The following is a 23,100-nucleotide window of genomic DNA, read 5'->3' as shown; positions in this document are numbered from 1 at the left end:
TAAGCAATGCCAATTCAAAGAAAGAACTGAAAGATGTTCTCATAATATCTCTGGTACATAATGCATTGCTCTCTTTTTAATGTTCGCCAAAAAGAATGAAAACAAAAGCAGCCCTTAAAGGCCTGAAAGGGCCATCTCAGACCACTGAAGGCCGGAGGAATAAACATTCCGACACCAGCAAAGCCCATATAAAAACAACCAATTTACATTTCTGTTCTAAAAAATCTGTTTAGACGGGAAGCTCGCATCATAAACCGGACGAAAACTTCCGGAAAACAATAGCGAGTGCCTCCTGCCATTATGGCGGATTACGAGACGCCATTTTCTCACTCTCCACAAACCAGCGCCTTTCAAAAACACCGACACGGGAAAGGAGGCGTTAGATCGACCCCCAAACACGCCAACTATAAACATTCGGCTGCTACCTACCGCCATTCTTGAAGGGCCGGCCCCGTTCCTTCTCGTTTATTTTCCTTCTATTTTCCCGTCTCCGCGAGAGTAGGTCCCTTCGATGCAAGGCGCAGAAAAAAAAAAAAGTTCGCTACAGCGCGAGGACAAGGCGGGGAACCGACGAACGACTAGGAGCCAGTACCCGGATGGAACAGAGGCAACGGCGCCGCCCGTTGCATTGTGGGACGAAAGGGGAGGCGGAGGTAGTGCGTAGATGTTTACGTCACTGGCGATCCTTGACCGATGGGTTCCTAGCCCGCCAATTTCGACTGGTGGAGGAGGTGAGGGCTTCTGGCAAGATAGTGGCAGTAGCAGTCGACCGCTGTCGTTATTAGATGTACTGGAAAACGCTGGCCCAGTGTTGGTTCATAAAGGTTTACAAGCAGATGGAATTTTGAAAGGTTTTGTTTTCATAATAAATCGTTAATTTTCGGAGGGGGGGGGCTATCAGTGCCGTGGTTAGAAGAATCGCCTTGCCCAAGGGTTAATATCCTAAAAGGTAATATTAGTAAAAGGAAACGCATAATAAATAGTAATGTGATGCTAGCAGCTGCTTTTATGATGTTATTGCTAGTGTGGGGGAGGTGTGCATTTTTCTGACTTTGAATTTTTACAGACCCTTGTCTACACAATGTTTATTTTAATGCAGCGGCCTTCAACTTACTACAAAAGTTCTGCAATGCAAAATGTATTACTGCTGTATAATTCACTGGGAGAAAAAAAGATGAGGCAATGAGGGCATAGTGAAATCAACTGAAGTTTAAAAAAGCTAGGGATCGTAAATCTTTGGAGCAGGTATTTTGGGGGGGGGGGTCCATCTGCATTTTTCATATGCATTCATAATCCAGTCATCTCTAACAAAAAAATCTGTCTGAACAGGAGAGAAAGCTCATATTCACTTGTTTCATGCTTGGATCTGAAATGGCTGAGGTACATTGAGCTGCAATTACAATCCTAAACATCTTGTCTTTACCTGTTGACATTTTGTATGTTACTATATATCAATATGTGAACAGGTTTGTAGTGGATTTGATTGTCTAGATTTTTCATAAAGTTTCTCAAAACCAGATTAGCATATCCATATTGGTTAGAGCAGAGCTTTCCAAACTGTGTGTCGGGACACGTTAGTGTGTCGCCTGCAGTGTGCAGGTGTGTCGCGCAAGCCCGGTCAACTCTGATGCGAGTTTGGGCTTTTTTTTTTTCTAGAGATTCACTTTTTTTTTTCAGTTTATGGGTTGCTTATTATTGGGTGATTTTTGCTGTCAATCGTGTTTTTTGGGGGGGCTTGGTGGGTGGAACGAGCCCAGCCATCCTTGCATTGGCTGCTGTTGCCGATGAGGCCTGGCCATGAGGAGTACTGACTGCAAGCAGCAGTGTCTGGTGATCATGGAAGGGAGTGAAGCACTTAACTGGCAACAATCAAAAAGACGAGGTACATGAGTGTGGGGGCCAGACATGTGCTGGGGAGAGAGAGATGAGTGAGTGGGGGGCAAACGTGCTGGGGGGACAGACATGTGCTTGAGGGGGAGAGATATGAGTGTGTGGGGGCCAGACATGTGCTGGGGGGAGGAGAGAGATGAGTGTGTGGGGGACAGACAATTTGTTTTATTATTGTTTCTCATAAATTATAACAATAACATGAATCTTGGAATATATATTTTTAATATAAATTTAAGGTTTTCATGAGATAGGTTGTGTCGTGAAACATTTTATTTATGTATATATTTAAGGAAACATACATAAATTGTCGAAATATGTTTCGTTCGTTTAACCTTTAACCTCTGGTTTACTAGTAGACTGAATTACCGTGTCGTGAAATTATGTTTGTCTAAAAAGTGTGTCACCAACATGAAAAGTTTGGAAAGCTCTGGGTTAGAGTTTGAAACCCAAACTGGTGAAACTAAGTAACCAGGAACTGTTCGTCCCTGATTGGTTGTAAGAAAGCATATATCCATTGGTCATGGCCTATCCAATTCACTTTTGTCTTTAATGAGTTTTGCAGCTCTGTGAGTTGTACCTTACCAAGCGGCAAGAAGAAAACCTGTTATGTTGCCCCTAGTAATCTGAAAAGATTTTTTAAAATGTATGTATATTTATTTATTTATTTTTAATTTTTTTTATATACAGATGTTCCTGTATAGAATACATATCGCACCGGTTTACAGAGAACTGAACTGTCGCCTCAGGGGCGGATACATTGAAACAGTAGTTGAATACAAACTTACAGAGAAACCAAAGGGAATGTAATTCAAAAAATGATTAGCAAAAAGAAGTATATAGTTCAAAACATATTTACAGTATAGTATAGTAATGATGGCAGAAAAAGACCAAATGGTTCATCCAGTCTGCCCAGCAAGTTTCTTATAGTAGTAACTGGTGCTTCATGCAGGGTACCTCCAAACCTTGTGTTAAGGGTACTAATATTTTCAATCAAAATCAAGCAACTATCAAACCCATAACTAAATTACTGTTAGCAAAATTTTATGGGGTGAGCAACCTTCATGATATTTCAGACAATGCTTCTTGATTGTGCTTTCCTTTTGGACTTGGCCGTAGAAGCAGTCCTGTGCTTTTTCCCTAATGTCTGCAAATCAGTACCCCTGGATCATAAAAGTTATCTGTTTGCCTGAATTCAATTCCCCTTTTTGCCACCACCATCGAAGTAGAGAGCAATGTTGCAGTTGCTTCAAAAGCATCAAGGCTAACTGGTTAAGGATAGTAATCCCTATGCCTTCTGTTAAGGGTAGAAACTGCTGCTCCGTGCAGGTTACCCCCATGCACCCTTTTGTTCATTTCCAATCTCTAGCTTTTAGGGATCTGCAGTGTTTATCTCATGTTCTTTTAAATTTATTTACTGTTTTTGTCCTCGTCACCTCTTCTTATAGGTGACATTGCATATTTAATGCAAGAAAGAAAAACTTTTTAAATGAAATAGGATTAACATTTACTTTCTAAAGACATTACAAAGGAAAATCTGGAAAAAGTTACAGTGCCAGACAGTGATAGGATGAAAAAAGTTAAGGAAAGGGCAATTACCTGGGCAGGAAAGCACAGTCCTTTAACAACAGAATACCCCAAATAAAAAAAACAGTTTTTAGAACATAGTTGTAATAATCCACATCATATCAAACTCAAGTTATTTCATAGCAGGAGTATAATGAAAATAATTTTGAAAAAAAGGTAATTTCTTGGCATGTAGTCAGATGGACTCAGGACTATTGGGTTATGCTACCCTGCAAGCAGATAGACACAGAGCAAACTGATGTCACAGTATATATACTCCTGCAGTTACACCAGCCTGCCAGTATTCTCCGTCTCCAGCAGATGGTGGTCGTGCATCTCCCTATGGGGATTGCTTCAGATTTTGGAAGGAGAATTCAAAATGGAATAAGGAAAGCCAGCTCTTCTGCAGTGATACCAGATGGTCCTTCCCTCAGTTGAGAATTCCTGAAGTGATTTCCGTGGTCCCTCAGATGTGTACCTTGGGTTGGTAGTTCGGTTTCCAGGCATGGACTTAACTGATTGTACAGCTTAAAGGCAGCGGGCACAGAAGGCCGAGCACCAGTGACAGCACATGCCCTCTTCTTCCCGCAGCCGGAGACCATCTCTGTACTCAGCTGATAAGGCTGAGCTTGGGTAGGTTTAAAACAAAAAAAAAACAAAAAAACGTAAAGGCAGAGACAGTGTAGAGGGGTTTGCAAGACTTCCTTCAGTCTCTGTGATTGGCGCGCCATTCCGACGTTCGTTCCCGCTCCCGTGGGGGTAAGGGGAACTGGACAACCTGGCGGGTTGAGTGGCCCCAGTGGGCTGGACCCCACAATTAGGCTTCTTGTCTGTGCGCTGCATGGTAGGCCACAGCGGCATTTTCTCGTGCTTCTGTGCATGCTTTACTACTCTACAGGACAGGACGTCTGTGTGCACAATGCATTGGCTCTGCGCACACACTGTGCACTCAGTTTTGGGTGCACCTTTTGTGTGCACAAATTTTTAAGCATTGGCGGTGCATCCAGGCTTTGGCACACAGTTTGTGCATGTGCTTTTTATGGTACTTACTCTTGGAGCACCTAATTTTTGTGCGCATAAATTTTGTGCGCTTGACATTTTTTCAGAACGAGCCGGCTGGATGCACATTCTTCATCACCTGTGCACTGATAGTGCTAGTGAGCAAGAAACCTAAGCGCCTTTCTCTAAGTTACCTGTCATATTTGGGCATCTCAGCCTGATGTGTCTCCTAACGTATCAGCACTGTTTAGAGGCTCAGGGAGAGTTTTCTTCCTCTGATTTCGCTAAGCCTAGTTCCTGTACGTACCCGGATCAGTCCAGACACCTGGGTTGTGACTCCGCACCAGCAGATGGAGACAGAGTAAAACTTGTCGGGCTCCCTACATATAGTAAGGTGCCACCCACAGCCCCTCAGTCTTTCTCTGTCTCCAGCAGATGGGGCAGGTCCACCCACAGTCTCTGGGATCCCTGGTTTGGAGGTTTTTAGTTAGTCAGGGATAGTTTGCAAAAAAATAAATAAATAAATAAATAAATAAAAGGGGAATAGAAGATATCATCTCATCCAAAGTAGTAAGAAGAAAAGTCTCCTCTGTGTACGTCTCCCAGGGGGGTTGGGAAGGTCCTGAGGGGACCATCCCCCCCTGGTTGAGACCGCTGCTGAGGGTCGAGGACCCGGCCGGTGTTGGCAGCAGCGTTGGGGGTGACACCGGGGAGTCCGGTTCACTCACCCCCGTTGGAGCAGAAGACTTCAGGTCCTGGACAGCGGTAAAGTTGGGAAAAAAAAAAAAAGTACTCCGAGGACTTTGTTTTTTACTCAGTCGCCGTCGCTCTCTCTCGTTTCCCCGGTCGGGTCGCTTTGGGGTTCCTTCGCCGGAGGGGGGCGATTGTGGCGTTTTTTTCGTTGTTTTTTGCCGTCTTCTTCGGCCGGGGGGTACCGCCGGGGGCCGGGAATGCCCAGGGGGTCGACTTGCCGCGCGTGCAGCTCTGCGCGCGACGGGGTTTGCAGCAACTGCGTGTCCGGCGGCGAGGGACCGTCAGAGGGTGGTCGGGGGGGCCGCCCTCGGGTGGCGCGGTCGCCGTCGTGCGCCGGATACTCGGAGGAAGCCGTGGCTGATCTGTTCCCGCTTAGTGCGGGAACGGCGGCCATTTTGGAAGCCGTCAGGGATGCCACGAGGAGGGCTGCCGGTAATGGCGGCCAGCCTCCCCCGCTCTCGCCGCAGCTACGGGACCCTGGGGGGGAGGCCCCGGGGGGACGTATCTCGCCGGGGGACAGGAGTTTGGAGGAGGCCTCCTCTGACTCGGAGGCCTCGTTTTCGGCGGATTTTGCTTTGCTGATGCGCAAGTTGATGCGCTACAAAAAATCCAAGAAGAAGACTAGGAAGTCCAGGACTGCGGGGGGCTCAGAGGGCCACTCTCAGCCCCGGAAGAGGACGGCCGAGGTTCAAGTAAGGAAAGGACCGTCGAGGGAGAAGCGGCAGCTGCAGGGCGCCCCGCAGGACTCAGACACGGGATCCACCTTCTCCGAGGAAGAGGATTCGTCCTCAGGGGCTCCTGTAGGACCGAAAGGACAGGATGATGAGGGGCCAGTCCAGCCAGGTGCCGGCAAAGGGACGCAGGCGGCGGAGGGCGACGACCCTAAAGTGGTTCGCCTATTCCGGAGAGACGAACTGGCGCCCCTCATCCCGACCATACTCCAGGAGCTAGGAGTGGAAGCTCTGCCAGTGGAGTCCCGGCAGGAGGTCAATATGGATCCGGTGTTGTTGGGCCTTGCGGGTCCAGCGCTGGCTTTCCCGTTTCACTTCTCAGCGTCCGACATCCTCTTCCGTGAATGGGATACTCCCGAGCTGGGCCTAAAGGTGAGTAAGGCCATGGACAAGCTGTATCCACTGCCAGAGGAGATCCTGGAACTTCTTCGCCTTCCGCGGGTCGACGCGGCAGTGTCGGCAGTGACAAAGAGGTCTACAATTCCTGTCACGGGCGCTATGGCGTTCAAGGATATTCAAGATAGAAAGCTGGAGGTGCAGCTCAAGAAAGTCTTTGAGGTGTCCGCTCTAGGAGTTCGGGCGGCCATTTGCAGTAATTTTGCGCTGAGGGCCGGGCTGCGCTGGGCCCAGAATCTCCAGGCGAATGCTGGTCTCTCCGAGGGGGAGTCGGCGCAGGCGGATCACCTGGAAGCGGTGATCGCTTATAGTGCGGATGCTATGTATGACTTATTACGGACGTCAACCAGGGCTATGGTATCGGCGGTCTCTGCCCGCCGACTACTCTGGCTCCAAAACTGGGCGGCTGATGGGTCGTCCAAGGCTCATCTGGGCTCACTGCCTTTTAAAGGGAAGTTGTTATTTGGTAAACAGCTGGACGATCTGATGCAGTCCCTTGGGGAGAACAGGGCATTCAAGTTGCCCGAGGACAGGCCTAGACCTCGGACATCCTTCTCCACGAGGAACCGTTTTCGGAGTAACAGACGTCAGCGGACGCAGAGGTCGTCCGGATCCGGCTCGACCTACCGGTCCGGGTCCTCCAGATCTTCCTCTTGGCCTCAGTCCTTTCGAGGGAAGAGATTCGGCAGACAAGGTGGTCCCTCGTCGGGATCGGGGCCTAAGGCGGCCCAATGATACGAGAGAGGTCCTTTTCTCGCGGCAGCCCCGGGACCTCGTGCCAAACGTGGGGGCGAGGCTGGCGCTGTTTGTCGAGGAAAGGACCAAGATAACTTCGGACCAGTGGGTCCTCAGCGTGATAAGTCACGGTTACGCGTTAGATTTTGTACATCTGCCAGTGGACAAGTTCCTCGTGTCGGCTTGCAAGGGGTTAGAAAAGCGATCAGCGGTAAGACTGACCCTCCGGCGCCTAGAAGCACTAGGCGCCATTACACCCGTGCCTCCAAAGCAGCATCACCAGGGGAGATACTCCATATACTTCGTGGTGCCAAAGAAAGAAGGCACGTACGGCCAATTTTGGATTTGAAAGGGGTCAACAGGTGCCTGCGCGTTCCGTGCTTCAAGATGGAAACGATTCGTTCGGTGGTGGCCTTGGTACGGCCAGGCGAGTTCCTAGCTTCGCTGGATCTAACGGAGGCGTACCTGCACATCGGAATTCGACCGGATCATCACAAATTTCTGCGGTTTTGCATCCTGGGCAGACATTATCAGTTCAGGGCCCTTCCCTTCGGGCTCGCCACGGCTCCACGCACATTCACCAAGGTCATGGTGGTGGTGGCGGCGCAACTCAGGCGAGAGGGCCTCCTGGTCCACCCTTACTTGGACGATTTGCTCATCTGGGCCAAATCCGAGATGGCGTGCCGACAGTCGGTTTCCAGAGTACTACAGCTCTTGCAGTCCCTCGGCTGGGTGATCAATCTCACCAAAAGTCATCTGGAGCCTACCCAGAGGTTGGAGTACCTGGGGGCTCTGTTCGACACGGCGAAGGGCAGGGTCTCCCTGTCCCAGGAGAGAGTGGACAAGCTGCAGCGGCAGGTGAGACGCCTGTTGTCACTACGCTGCCCGATGGTACGCGATTACCTGATTGTCTTGGGTTCGATGGCATCAACGCTCGCCTTAGTTCCTTGGGCTTTTGCTCATCTACGACATAGAAACATAGAAACATAGAAATGACGGCAGAAGAAGACCAAACGGCCCATCCAGTCTGCCCAGCAAGCTTCACATTTTTTTCTCATACTTATCTGTTTCTCTTAGCTCTTTGGTTCTATTTCCCTTCCACCCCCACCATTAATGTAGAGAGCAGTGATGGAGCTGCAACCAAGTGAAATATCAAGCTTGATTAGTTATGGGTAGTAGGGGAAGTAACCGCCGCAATAAGCAAGCTACACCCATGCCCATCTGCTTTACCCAGACCGTGCCATTCATCCCTTATTGGTTGTTTTTCTTCTCCCCTGCCGTTGAAGCAGGGAGCTATGCTGGATATGCTTGTAGTATCAGTTTTTCTTCTCCCCTGCCGTTGAAGCAGAGAGCTATGCTGGATATGCGTGAAGTATCAGTTTTTCTTCTCCCCTGCCGTTGAAGCAGAGAGCTATGCTGGATATGCGTGAAGTATCGGTTTTTCTTCTCCCCTGCCGTTGAAGCAGAGAGCTATGCTGGATATGCATTGAAAGTGAAGTATCAGGCTTATTTGGTTTGGGGTAGTAACCGCCGTAACAAGCCAGCTACTCCCCGCTTTGTGAGTGCGAATCCTTTTTTCCACATTTCCTCTTGCTGTTGTAGCTTAGAGTGATGTTGGAGTCACAGTAACCATGTGTATGTTTATTGAATAAGGGTATTGTCTCCAGGCAGTAGCCGTCATTCTGGCTAGCCACCCACTCTTTATTGACGGCCTCTTGATTTTATGGATCCACAGTGTTTTATCCCACGCCCCTTTGAAGTCCTTCACAGTTCTGGTCTTCACCACTTCCTTCGGAAGGGCATTCCAGGCATCCACCACCCTCTCCGTGAAGAAATACTTCCTGACATTGGTTCTGAATCTTCCTCCCTGGAGCTTCAAATCGTGACCCCAGGTTCTGCTGATTTTTTTCCTATGGAAAAGGTTTGTCGTTGTCTTTGGATCATTAAAACCTTTCAAGTATCTGAAAGTCTGTATCATATCACCTCTGCTCCTCCTTTCCTCCAGGGTGTACATATTTAGATTCTTCAATCTCTCCTCATAAGTCATTTGATGAAGACCTTCCACCTTTTTGGTCACCCTTCTCTGGACCGCCTCCATCTTGTCTCTGTCTCTTCGGAGATACGGTCTCCAGAACTGAACACAATACTCCAGGTGAGGTCTCACCAAGGACCGTTGCAATCTGCTTTGCTCTCCCGTTGGAAACCAGCATCGGAAGAATTTCACCTGCCTCTGCCCCTCACGGACAGGGCCAGGTCCAGTCTGCAGTGGTGGCTTCTCTCCGAACATCTGTCATGCGGAGTATCGCTGATCATGCCCAACTGGATGGTGGTCACGACGGACGCCAGTCTCTCCGGCTGGGGAGCGGTCTGCCAGGGACGTTCAGTTCAGGGGCAGTGGTCCAGAGAACAGTCGCGATGGTCCATCAATCGTTTGGAAACCAGGGCCGTGTCCCTAGCACTGCATGCCTTCGGCCCGTGGATTTGGGGCCGGGCGGTCCAGGTGCTATCGGACAATGCCACCACAGTGGCCTACATCAATCGGCGTGGCGGAAGAGGCCAGCAGGCTGATGTGCTGGGCGGAGCAGAATCTCAGCAACATTGCAGCGTCCCACATAGCAGGAAGCGACAACGTCCAAGCGGATTTCCTCAGCCGGCACCGGCTGGACCCCGGAGAATGGGAGCTGCCGGACGTAGCTTATCGCCTCATCTGCGGCAGATGGGGTCAGCCACACATGGATCTGATGGCCACGGCTCAGAACGCGAAGACTCCACGGTTCTTCAGTCGGCGAAGAGAACGGGGGGCAGAGGGCGTAGATGCGCTGGTGCTTCCATGGCCCACGGACGTGTTGCTGTACATGTTCCCTCCTTGGCCCTTGATTGGCAAGGTGCTACGGAGAATAGAGCTGCATCCGGCGGACGTGATATTGGTAGCGCCGGAGTGGCCGCGGCGGCCGTGGTTCGCGGATCTTCTACAGTTAGCAGTGGAACCTCCCCTTCGTTTTCGAGGGGATGCGATCCTACTTCGTCAAGGACCCGTCTGTTTGCAGGATGCGGATCATTATTGTCTCGCGGCTTGGCTTTTGAGAGGAAACGCCTGAAGTCCAGGGGGTACTCGGATGCGGTGGTAGCCACCTTGTTGAGAGCTCGGAAACAGTCCACGTCCTTAGCCTACGCTCGGGTGTGGGCGGTGTTTGACAACTGGTGTATTTCTCGCAGGGTGGATCCTATCTTGTCTTCCGTACCGGAGGTCCTCGCCTTCCTGCAGGAGGGTCTTTCCAAGGGACTGTCTTGTAGTACCCTTAGAGTACAGGTAGCTGCCCTCGGGTGCCTTAAGGGTAAGGTTCGAGGGGTATCGTTGGCACTCCACGCGGATGTGGCGTGTTTTCTTCGAGGAGCTAAACATTTGTGCCCGCCGGTGAGGAATCCTTGCCCATCTTGGAATCTGAATTGGGTCCTTTCGGCGCTGTGCGGGGCGCCGTTCGAACCCCTGAAGCGAGCGACTCTCAAGGATCTCACCTTGAAGACGGTGTTTCTGATCGCGATCACTTCGGCTAGACGAGTCTCAGAGTTACAGGCGCTGTCTTGTAGAGAACCGTTCCTGAGAATCTCAGATTCAGGGGTCTCTTTGAGAACGGTTCCGTCTTTTTTGCCGAAAGTGGTATCTGCTTTTCACCTGAATCAATCTGTGGAGCTCCCGGCCTTTTCAGACGTAGATCGTAGTGACCAGGAGTCAAGAGACCTGAGAAAGCTCGATGTTCGTAAGGTTCTTTTCCGTTACTTGGAGGTAACAAATTCTTTTCGGGTTTCCGACCATTTATTTGTTTTATGCTCTGGTCCTAAGAGGGGAGCGGCTGCTTCTCGGACCACGATTGTGAGGTGGCTTAAAGAGGCCATAGGATCAGCGTATATCTTGCGGGGAAAGTCTGTCCCTAAGGAACTCAGGGCTCACTCGACCCGTTCACACGCTACGTCGTGGGCTGAGGCCTCTCAGGTGTCCCCACAGGAAATCTGCAGGGCAGCGACGTGGAAATCCTTACATACGTTTGCTAGACATTACAGGCTTGATGTCCAGTCAGCTGATTCCGGTGGGTTTGGAGAGAGAGTGATCCGAGCGGGACTCTCTGCTTCCCACCCTCGGTAGTTGGCTCTGGTACATCCCAGGTGTCTGGACTGATCCGGGTACGTACAGGAAAGGAAAATTAGTTTCTTACCTGATAATTTTCGTTCCTGTAGTACCACGGATCAGTCCAGGCTCCCGCCCGTCTGTTGTAGTTCTGTCTGTTTTTGCGCTGAAGTAACAAAAAGTCCGCTCTGTTGGATTATAGTTTTTTGCATTTAATCTACTTGGAGTATACCGTTTGCCTCTGGGTCTGGTAGTTCTGTTCCAGCTGAGGGTAGTTGAATTGGCCTGGTCGGCGGGTCGTTAGTTAGTTAGTCGGCCAGTTATTGCTTTGACATTACGTAAGACTGAGGGGCTGTGGGTGGCACCTTACTATATGTAGGGAGCCTGACAAGTTTTACTCTGTCTCCATCTGCTGGTGCGGAGTCACAACCCAGGTGTCTGGACTGATCCATGGTACTATAGGAACGAAAATTATCAGGTAAGAAACTAATTTTCCTTTCCTCCCAGCCTGATGATGGTCTGCTTAAGGATATGTCTGGAAGCACGCCGGATCTTGGAACTTACTTGACTGGTTCCGTCGCAGGAGATGGAAGTTGAGTGGCCCCCGCTCCAGTTCCTTTTGGGCCTATGGCCACACCACCCTGAATGCGCCTGATCTTGTCTGATCTCAGAAGCTAAGTAGGGTTGAGCCTGGTTAGTACTTGGATGGGAAACTGCCTGGGAATACCAGGTGTTGTGGTTCTTTCATAGAGATGAACTGCTGGCCTTGATTTCTCAGACCTTAAAGTTGCTGGGTGTTCCTGGCACAGATTCCATGTTTGAACCAAAAAAGAATTCCATTGGTTTTCTTGCGTAAATCCTTTGTTTTTTTCCCTGTTATGGATGCCATTCAGAAATTGATCTTGAATGAAGCGCCCCAGAGGCAGTTTTCAAAGGGAGTCAGATATAGGAAGGCCTGTACCTCCTGGATCCAACGGTGAGGGAACGTTTGCGGTTTCCCAAAGTGGATGCGCTGGTCTGTGCTGTCTGTAAGCAAACGACTATCCCCGTGGAGGGAAGAGTGGCCCTGAAGGATGTACATGATGGGAGGACTGAGGCTACTCCTGGGGGAATTCTGCCCTACTACGGAATGTAGAATTTGCGCAGAATTCCCCCTTCCCACAGATTTCCTCTCTCACCTCGCAGATTTCCTTCCTCGTTGCTCTTCCCGCAGATTTTCAGCGTTGCCTAGCTGATTTCCTCCCTCCAAAACCGGAAGCGCACGGACAGTGGCCATCGCGAGAGTGGGGGAATCTCAGCATGGCAGAAAATAGCAGAGGAGACCCTGGCATGCTGCGAACGGAGCACATCCCGTGGCACACGGCCCGGCGTGCCGTTCACGGCGTAAAGGGAAGGCCCAGTGCGCTGTTCACGGCGTAAAGGGAAGGCCCCCGTGTGCTGCGAACGGCGCGCCCGGGCCTTCATCTTCGCCGCGAATGGAGCGCGTCCCACGGCATGCTGGTGAGAGAATGTGTGTGTGAGAGAGGGGAGGGTGACAGAGCGTAGTTGGTGAGAGGGGGGTGGGGAAGGTGTGAGAGAGCATGGGAGGTAAGAGAGGGTGGGTGGGGGGATGCTTGAGTGTGGGTTTCAGAGAGAGGGAGCCTATATGAGGAGATTGGGAGCTCGTGTGTATGAAAAAGGGACTGTGTGTATGTGAGGATGCTAGTCTGAGTGAAGGGATTGTGTATGTGAGGGTTTGTGTATGTGTATTAGAGAGAGGGAGCATGTGTGTGAGAGAGGGAGGGACAGAGGGAGCCTGTGTGAGGGGCAGTACTGAGAACAGGGTCAAAGTCTGGGACTGGCAATAGAGTGGAAAGGGTTGAGCCTAGAGGTGAAGGGGAGAGATATTGGCAGGTGGAGGAGTTGGGGCCTAAGAGGGCAAACTGGCCAGGGGAGTAGGGAGAGCAAGTGGAAGGGACATTCTTACAGTGAATTTCTAGGGAAATTCTGCTCAAAATATTTAAAATTCTGCAACTTTAAGTAACTTTTTTCTGTAATAATTTAAAATATAGTTACTTAAAGACTGTCATGTAAATTGTGGGTTTTTTTTGACCAATATAAAGTTTGCAGAATTTCAGTTTTTGTGCGCAGAATTCCCCCAGGAGTAATTGAGGCTATCCTTAAGCAAGCCTTTGAAGCAATGGCGATGACTTTACAGATAGCTTCTTGTTGCATCCTAGTGGCACGATATTGTCTGCTTCTCTCTCAGGAAATTGATGATTCTGGAGTGGATTCCAGAACAGTTATGGAACCCGCTGCTGCCTTTTTAGCTGATATGGGCTGTGATTTGATCTGTACCTTGGCCAGAGGAGTGGCTTCAGTGGTAGCAGCCAGGTGTCAACTATATTTGCAAAATTGTTCAGCTGATGCAGCCTCCAAAGCTAATCTTACAAAAATGCCTTTTAAAGGCTCGCTCTTGTTTGGGAGCGAGATGGAGAAATTGGCCAGTAAGTGGGGCAAATCTCCGGTCCCTTGGTTGCTGGAGAATAAGAAGCAGTTGCAGTGCCCATTTGGTATGAGGGGTTGTCTCCGGGGTTCGAAGCGCTTTCATCCCTACAGTGGGTTGATTTTTCAGAGGACTCTGCCGTTAGGTAGGTCTCAGCTCTTTCGTCCCCGATAGCCCAAGAGAGGAGCGGGCTCAGGTGGTGGATCCTACCAAGCTTCCCAGTGAAGGTTTGTCAATTCACCTTCTGGAACAAGAGGTAGGGGGGATGTCTCTCTCTCATCAGAGGTGGGTCGAGATCACATCAGATCAATGGGTCCTGGAGGTGATATGAGAAGGATATGTGCTGGAATTTCGCAGTATTCCTCGGGACACGTTCATGGTGTCTCCTTGCCACTCTCCGCAGAAGAAGCAGGCAGTGGAATCAACGCTTCTAAGGCTCCTCTGGCTGAGGACTGTGGTTCCAGTGCCTACACTCCAAGAAAGTATGGGGCGATATTCCATTTATTTTGTGGTGCCCAAGAAGGAGGGCTCCTTTTGTCCCATCCTGGATCTCAAAAGTGTTAACCGTCATTTGAGGGTGACTCATTTTCACATAGAAACCTTACGCTCAGTGATAATGGCTGTGCAGTCGAGGGAATTGCTGACCTCCCTGGATCTGTCTGAGGCCTACCTTCATATTCCCATCTGTTTGGAGCACAATGTTCTCTGTGTTTTGCGGAGGGGTCACCATTATCAGTTTCGGGCACTGCCTTTTGGTCTAGCCACCGCTCCTAGGACATTTTCCAAGGTTATGGTGGTAGTAGCAGCAGCGTTGAGACGGGTGAACCAGGATCCAATCTCTTATTTGGACGACAGGCTGATTCAGGCCAAGTATCAGGAAGAGCGCCGCCTAATGACCTGCAAGGTGATCTCCTTGTTGCAGGAGCGTGGTTGGGTGGTGAACCTGGCCAAGAGTAGTCTTCAGCCATCTCAGTCATTGGAGTATCTGGGTGTGCGGTTTGACATGAGGCAGGAAAAGGTTTTCCTGCCGGAAGTTCGTATTCAGAAATTGATGTCACAGGTGCGTCACTTTGTGAGAACTATATACCCGACAATGTGGTCCTATTTACAGGCTTTCTGTTTAATGGGGCATAACTGGAAGTGATGCAGTGGGCAAGAGCGCATATGCGTCCTCTTCAGCGCCCACTGCTGTCTCGTTGGAAGTCTCAGGACCATTCGATCCTGCTCCACTTGCCGATAGAAATCTGCTCTTGCCTCCAGTGGTGGTTGCAGGAGGCTCATCTGAGAAGGGGTGTTTCCCTGACCTTCCCAAACTGGTTGATACTCGCAACTGATGCAAGTCTCCAGGGTCTGGGAGCTGACTGCTCAAGGACATTGGAATGCTGGTGTTCCTCTGAACATCAATCGCCTGGAAACCCAGGTGGTCCAGTTGGCATGCTTGCAGTTCAGCCACAGACACAACAACGGTGGCCTACATCAATCAACAGGGAGGAACCAAGAGCCAGCAAATGTTGCAGGAAATAGATCACCTTGTGGAATAGGCAGAAGGACATCTATGGATGATCTCGGCCTCTTACATTGCAGGAAAAGACAACTTAAGAGCAGACTTTCAGCAAGGAGAGTCTGAACCAGGAGAATGGATGTTGTCAGACGAGTCATTTCAGCTGATAGTGGATTGCTAGGGGGTTTCCGTTCTTGGACTGCTGGTGACTTCTCGCAATGCAAAGGTTCCTCGATTCTTCAGTCACAGGAGATATCAGTGTTCCCTGGGCAAAGATGCATTTGTACAGATCTGGCCGGAAGACAAATTACTTTACTTTATGCCTTTCTTCCCTGGCCCTTGTTGGGCAGGGTAGTTCTCAGAATCGCAGGCGGGTGATACACCTGGTGGCACTGGATAGGCCCCGACACCCGTGGTATGCAGATATGCGAAGACTGTTGGTGGAGACCCCCCTTCGTCTTCTGCTATTTACAAATCTGTTGCAGCAGGGATCTGTCCTTCATGAAGATCTTTTTCTTACGGTTTGTCCCTTGAGAAGGCTCACTTGTTGAAGTGTGGATATTCTTCTGTAGTGATTGCTACCTTGCTCCACACTCGGAAGTTCTGCACTTCCTTGGCCTATGTGCAGGTTTGGAGAGTGTTTGAGGCCTGGTGTGAGGATAGAAGTGTTCTTCCTTGTTTGGTTAAGATCCCACGCATTCTGGAATTTTTGCAGGCTGGGTTAAATGAAGGATTGGCTCTTAATTCCTTGAAGGTACAGGTTGCGGCTCTTGCCTGTTTCAAGGGCCCGGTGAATGGTGATTCCTTATCATCTCATCTTGATGTAGCCCGTTTTTTGAAGGGATTGAAGCATCTTCTTCCTTCCTTGAGGTACCAGTTCCATTGTAGAGTCTTAATTTGGTATTGGAATTCCTGTAGGGCCCTACGTTTCAACCACTGCGTAGCCTTTCCTTGCAGTTATTGACCTTGAAGACAGTGTTCCTGATGGCTATCTGTTCTGCACGTTAAATTTCCGAGCTGCAGGCTTTGTCTTGCCAGGATCTGTTCCTTTAGGTGACTCCATGGGCATTACAGCTGCTTACTGTTCTATCCTTTTTGCCCAAAGTGGTCTTGAAATTTTGCTTCCGTGTTTACTAATGAGGATGTTGGGGAGATACCAGTTCCGGAGATGGTTTTCAGCGGTGATGAGTCAGACGAACTGAACGAAGTCACTGTGAACCTGGAAGATGTAGTAGGCCAGATTGACAAACTAAAGAGTAGCAAATCACCCAGACCAGATGGTATGCATCCTAGGATACTGAAGTAACTAAAAAATGAAATTTCTGATCTATTAGTTAAAATTTGTAACCTATCATTAAAATCATCCACTGTATCTGAAGACTGGAGGGTGGCCAATGTAACCCCAATATTTAAAAAGGGCTCCGGGGGCAATCCGGGTAACTATAGATCAGTGAGCCTGACTTCAGTGCCAGGAAAAATAGTAGACTAAATATCAAAATCACAGAACATACAGAAATACATGGTTTAATGGAACAAAGTCAGCATGGCTTTACCCAAGGCAAGTCTTCCCTAACAAATCTGCTACATTTTTTTGAAGGAGTTAATAAACATGTGGATAAAGGTGAACCAGTAGTTGTAGTGTATTTGGATTTTCAGAAGGCATTTGACAAAGTCCCTCATGAGAGGCTTCTAAGAAAACTAAAAAGTCATGGGATAGGAGGCGATGTACTTTCATGGATTACAAACTGGTTAAAAGACAGGAAACAGAGAGTAGGATTAAATGGTCAATTTTCTCAGTGGAAAAGGGTAAACAGTGGAGTGCCTCAGGGATCTGTACTTGGACCGGTGCTTTTCAATATATATAAATGATCTGGAAAGGAATACGACGAGTGAGGTTATCAAATTTGCAGATGATACAAAATTATTCAGCGTAGTTAAGTCACAAGCGGATTGAGATACATTACAGGAGGCCCTTGCAAGACTGGAAGATTGGGCATTCAAATGGCAGATGAAATTTAATGTGGACAAGTGCAAGGTGTTGCATATAGGGAAAAATAACTCTTGCTGTAGTTACACGATGTTAGGTTCCATATTAGGAGCTACCACCCAGGAAAAAGATCTAGGCATCATAGTGGATAATACTTTAAAATTGTCGGCTCAGTGTGCTGCAGCAGTCAAAAAAGCAAACCGAATTTTAGGAATTATTAGGAAGGGAATGGTGAATAAAATGGAAAATGTCATAATGCCTCTGTATCGCTCCATAGTGAGACCACACCTTGAATACTGTGTACAATTCTGGTCGCCGCATCTCAAAAGAGATATAGTTGCAATGCAGCTCCCCTGTGAGGAAAGGCTGAAGCGGTTAGAGCTGTTCAGCTTGGAGAAGAGACGGCTGAGGGGGGATATGAGAGATTTTGAACGAGTAGATGTGAATCGGTTATTTACACTTTCGGATGGAATAGAAGGACTAGGGGGCATTCCATAAAGTTAGCAAGTAGCACATTTAAGACTAATCGGAGAAAATTCTTTTTCACTCAACACACAATTAAGCTTTGGAATTTGTTGCCAGAGGATGTGGTTAGAGCAGTTAGTGTAGCTGGGTTTAAAAAAGGTTTGGATAAGTTCTTGGCGGAGAAGTCCATCAACCGCTATTAATCAAGTTTACTTAGGGAATAGCCACTGCTATTAATTGCATCAGTAGCATGGGATCTTCTTGGTGTTTGGGTATTTGCCAAGTTCTTATGGCCTGGTTTGGCCTCTGTTGGAAACCAGGATGCTGGGCTTGATGGACCCTTGGTCTGACCCAGCATGGCAATTTCTTATGTTCTTATGTGCTGTAGAAAAAGATGCTAAAAACCTAAAACATGATTTCATCAAGACAGCTAAAAGTAAACTCAGATTCCCCTCATTCATTCACACACTGATAAGCAGCATACATGCATTACCCAGATTTATAAATATTCGTGTGATTCCTCATTCAATACAGGCAATCGTACATATGCAGCTGCACGCAACAGACACTCCCATACTTAAAAAGCATGCATTCTCTAGTATAATTTCAGATCTCACACAACACTGTTCTAGGCCTAATCAAATGCTTGCTCCTATTAACTGTCTCGAAGTCTTCCCAAGCTTAATAGATCTAGAGGCAACTGCAGCCGATTACACCAAGTATCTGGAACTCCCCTACCTTAGATCCTCTGAACTCTACTCTACATAAACAAAATAAGCACAAACACCAAACAAATCCTAACTGAAAACACATTTCTCTCACTTGCCAGTATGCTGTAGTAATGCCCAAATGCATTTCTGATAGTAAAAGTATAAAGCAATGTTTTCTGTGTAATCAATATTTAATTTTTTCTCTCGTTCTGCGATCATCTTATTGACAGGCTTCTGTTTATTTTATGAAATGGAGATGTGCAATAACCATAAGAACCTTTATACGAAGAGAACACATTGTAGCTAAATTATTTAAATGGAATAGTTTGGATGTAGATGAGAAATGAGTATGTACTCTACATGCTGGTTAAGTGCAAGACAGTTGAAAGCAGGTATCTTCTTGTGGACTCCATGGTATCTTATGTTTACAGTTAGGATGCTGCTAAAGTTTTTATTTTGAAACCTGATAGTTTTCCTCCTGCTCGTTTAATACTTCTAGCTCGTTAAAACCAGTGCTGGGATGTGGAACCATGAGCCTTCGTTCACAACTGTCTGGGATTTATTTTCCCCTATTTCAACTTTTACATTCCCTTCACCCAAGTCTGGATATGTGCACAGGCAGACTAGGCCTGTGCCTAAGGTGACAAAATTCTGGGGGTGGCAAATTTCCCACCCACCTGCAGGGTTCCAGTCCTATTTTGCCACTGCCTGCTGCTGCACTGTGTAGCCCTGCAAATCTCTACTTCCCTGCCTCAAACTCCAGTGCCAGAGCTTCTGTTATAAGGAAGCGGGGACCAGGTAACTTCATGGCTCTGCACTTGTACAGAAGCCCGAATGGGCAAGGACAGCTCAGTGCCTGTGGGTTTAGGGACATAAGATTATTCAGTTCTTGCTTACTTCTTTGCAGTGAAAAGAGCTCCAGCTCAGTGCTGGCTCTGCTGATTATTTGGGGAAGGGGAGGCAGCTTGATTCACAGGAAGGGGATGGGGAGGAAATTGTGGGTCGTAGGAGTCTGAGATCTAGGGTGGGGGTGGTACACTGCCAGCAGTGATAGTGCCTAGGAGTGGCAGAAAGAAAATTCTGTCACTGTCCCCTTCCCCAGCATACTTAGTCTCATCCTTGCAGTGAAGACTCTAGGTTGGGCTACATGCACCAGACCTTTCTTCAGAGCCCTGCGGTCCCGCTTGAAATTCATGAAAAGGTGCAATATACATCAAATCAAATCATTTAAAACAATCAATGATGGGACTTGAAAATGGCCACTAGGTGTTACCCTTAAGCAATCACTGTGGAATTATAGACCCTAAATTCAGCCACTAGGTGTCACAATTGCATGATAACCATGCGGTCCTTGCCTTTCCCACCCCTTCTCCCCCACAGAGCTTGGGAACCCTGCCTCCCAGCCCATGCCTTCTTGAAGTCCTGTTACTGTTTCGGCCTCTCCCACTTGCCCCAGGGGGTGTTCCATGCAGTTGCCACCCAATCAGATAGATGCAATATCTGCGTGGGGAAAAGTGCCCGCTTTCCTAATGTGCGCCTATCCACCTCTCCTGGAGGCGCGATGCAGTAGGCAAATGAGCTGCTGCATTAAAAAGGAGACACTAAGGTAAATCGTACATCCCTAGCACTTCCTTGGCATCAAGCGCCCAGGAGAAATGGCAATGCACGGGTTAGGAAAGCAGACACTCATAAATTAAGCGTCCATTTTCCTAACCTGACTGCTATGAAGACATTTTTTTTTTTTTCACGTTGCTGCTTTCTGTGGTTCCTCCGACTTAATATTGCCATGATGTTAAGTCAGAGGAACCACAGAAAACCTGCATTTTCTGCTTTTCTAATCAACCTTTGGGGCTCCTCAAAACTTAACCCCAGCTCCGGGGCTAGTGTTACATTTTGAGGGTTAAAATGTGCGCATCGGGTGCATGGTTATTTTTTTACGTCGGCTGGTAATAGCTAATAGCCTCATCAACATGGCATTTCCATGTGATGAGCACTATTAGCTATGCCCTGGTATGGATGCACTGATCCCCCGTATATCAGTGGGTATGGACATGTGTCCGACCACGGGTTAACCTGTGCACTAGCTTGAGCACACTATATTGCATCGGCCTGTTTCTGAGGAAAACTGTATCCTGACGTTGCTCCTGAGCTTTCTCTTCTTGAAGCATCGTATCATGACTCCTTGTGCTAAAACTTCCTTTCCATTGAAAAAGATTTTCTTCTTGTACATTAATGATACCTTTCAGGTATTTGAATGTCTCCTTCATAGCTCCCCTGTCTCTCTTCTCCTTTTGGGGTAAACATATTTAGAACCCCTGTCTTGCCTCATAGGGCTTTTGCTGCAGATCTGCCCCATCTTAGTAGCCCTTCTCTTGGCTGCCTCCACTCCAAGTCTGTATTGTTCCAGATGTATGGCCTCCAGAATTGAATACAATACTCCAGGTGAGGTCTCACCACCAACTTATACAACAGTGATCTGCATTAAAATCCAATAACTAGGTGTAGTTAGCAGTTCGTGTTCACTATTATTGGATTTAATTCATTCATTGCATTTTATATGAGAAAAGAGTTTCATTAATGATATTAAATGCCCTATGTTAAAATAACATTCATTTTTATAAACTCATCCCAGGTAAAGAATCCCTTCAACATGTGGAATAAGGTTGAATTTCTGACAAATGATGATACGGGTAGTTGTCGTCTGAGCATAGATTCCTTTCAGGAATGTGGAACAGCCCTGTATCAAGTAGACACATTGCTTAAAATATCTTCATCTGAAAAGGTGAGATGACCCATGACTTTGTTAATGAAGTTGATTAAAACTCCAGAGTATTGTAAAGAGAAGCTATATTAGAAAAATAGTCAACTGTATAGAGGTATGAGCTTGATAACTGAAAGAAAGTTCTCAAGGAAGTTAAATGGTAATTTTAAAAGTTTATTTCTTTGTAGCATTGCTATTGCTATGATCAAATATTTAATTTTTGTTTGTGTTTGAATAGATATGGTCCTCTTGCTATAGAAGTTCAGATTAACCTTTTTTTTTTAATTTTCAGCATCTTAGTGGCTCATAACTCATGGTATGCATTTTCTTGAAAGAATAATCTTGGCATAATCTTGCATTGTTTGATCTATTATTTTTTCTCTGTATTCCCAAGGTGTTGCTTAGTCCAAATCTGTATGCATGCAATTCGAATGAAGGCTGTATTGTTGTAGCAGACGGATCTGTGTCCCTGTTTGACAGTATTTGTCAGTCGCTTCAGCTGCACTTCCAATTTGGTGAGTTTGTTGTGCTTCGCCTACAAATAAAGAGACAGTAAACACAACTGGCATTCAGTTAAGTGTAGACTAAGAACATAAGAAGTTGCCATACTGGGTCAGACCAAGGGTCCATCAAGCCCAGCATCCTGTTTCCAACAGAGGCCAAACCAGGCCACAAGAACCTGGCAAGTACCCAAACTAGATGTGGCAGTTGATAAGGATAGACACAGTTAGCAAAACTTTGTCCCCGAAACTTGGGGCCAGCCCAGTGGTTCTGTGGTAGTCGGTGCAGAGGACATTGGTTCTGTTTCTGGGTTAGATCCTCCACTTCCCGGGTTGCTGGGCGTCCACTGCTCTATGGGAGGCTGAGCCCCACGTAAGCAGCAGTGACATCTAGCGACCAGACGGGGCCCATTGCGGGGTTTCAGAAGGAGCCCTGTTGTGACTGCAGTGACTGAGCTGAGTAAGTTGGGAGGGTGATACAGAACAGGGAGAGAAACCCGGGGGTCTAATCAGCATACCCTGATTAGACCCCCATCTTCCATCACCCCTTGCTATCCCCCAGATTAACTGAGCCTGTATAAAGTTTTTTACTGTTTAAACCTGTTGTCAATTTGTTACATTCTTTAATATTTATTCCATATTCCTTGTTGCTCTATCTCCGGCCTCCCTCGGCCTCTCTATGTTCATTCTCCTTTCCCCTTTACCTGTTTTTTGTACTTTGCTTCTTTTTTAGTTCTGATGTAAACTGGTATGATGTTCCCCACTAATGTCGGTATATATAAAATCTTTAAATAAATAAATGAAGACTCGTGATCCTGTTGCTCAGTAGAGACTATCAAATTGTGTTGGAAACCCAAAAAAGCAGAAACAAACTGCTAGGCCAAAGAAAAATTCCAATCTTGAAAGTAAAATATTTTTTTCCAGATATATTGAGACCAATATTCAATAGACTGTTTAGTGGACTTGTTATTGGCTAAAGTTAGCTGGATAATTTGTCCCGTTTATTCGCCAGGATACACATCCCGCTAAATAAATTGCAACAAGTTTTTCTTTTTTTAGCTGACTCAGTTACTGTTAAATGTTAAACTGTGAAATGTTAAATGTCTACTGTCAAATGTAATTGGTTGTTGTACATGTAAACCGGGGTGAAGGCACATAGCCATACCTCGGTATATAAAACCTTTAAATAAATAAATAAATAAATATACTAGCCTAAAATAATCCAGCTACATAAAGCCAGATAACTAAAATAACCTAACAGGCTCTGAATACAGCCGTTTAGGTTTTTAAGTTATCCAGACTAGTGTGGCCCCTGTCGGGAGCACTCGCTCCCAGCAGTCCAGCACTAGAAGAATAAGTCACCATGGATGAGTGTATTTGGTGCTTTGAGTAAGTAGCATTATTATTGTAGCCTTTGTTCTATCAGTAGGGTTCAGGGAATCACTTTTGCTGTTGGGGGAGGGCTTCATACACTTTCCAGCAAAAATAACAGATGGCCCTT

The 23,100-nt window shown here is 47.4% G+C and overlaps 2 protein-coding genes and 1 pseudogene across 5 annotated transcripts in view; 2 read left to right on the top strand and 1 right to left on the bottom strand.

Moving 5' to 3' along the window:
* Positions 1-625, bottom strand: part of RSRC2 (arginine and serine rich coiled-coil 2) — a 175,971-nt gene extending 175,346 nt beyond the window's left edge. Inside the window, exon 1 of one of the 2 annotated variants that reach the window (XM_029571462.1) lies at positions 430-625. In XM_029571462.1, the coding sequence (XP_029427322.1) occupies positions 430-435 (6 nt within the window). In that variant the 5' untranslated portion in view covers positions 436-625. The remainder of the gene's footprint in view (positions 1-429) is intronic. The other variant, XM_029571461.1, reaches the window with a different exon arrangement.
* KNTC1 (kinetochore associated 1) overlaps positions 619-23,100 on the top strand; it is a 422,937-nt gene continuing 400,455 nt past the window's right edge. The window contains exons 1-3 of one of the 3 annotated variants that reach the window (XM_029571458.1): positions 619-731; positions 20,971-21,120; positions 21,494-21,614. In XM_029571458.1, coding sequence (XP_029427318.1) covers positions 20,989-21,120; positions 21,494-21,614 — 253 coding nt within the window. In that variant the 5' untranslated portion in view covers positions 619-731; positions 20,971-20,988. Of the gene's footprint in view, positions 950-2,452; positions 2,534-20,970; positions 21,121-21,493; positions 21,615-23,100 lie in introns of those variants that run through there. The other 2 variants (XM_029571459.1, XM_029571460.1) reach the window with 2 other exon arrangements.
* On the top strand, positions 11,814-11,932 carry LOC115073566 (annotated as a pseudogene).

The sequence above is a fragment of the Rhinatrema bivittatum genome, chromosome 11, assembly GCF_901001135.1.
Source record: "Rhinatrema bivittatum chromosome 11, aRhiBiv1.1, whole genome shotgun sequence".
Lineage (NCBI taxonomy): Eukaryota > Metazoa > Chordata > Amphibia > Gymnophiona > Rhinatrematidae > Rhinatrema > Rhinatrema bivittatum.
This window is presented reverse-complemented; position numbering and strand designations above follow the sequence as displayed.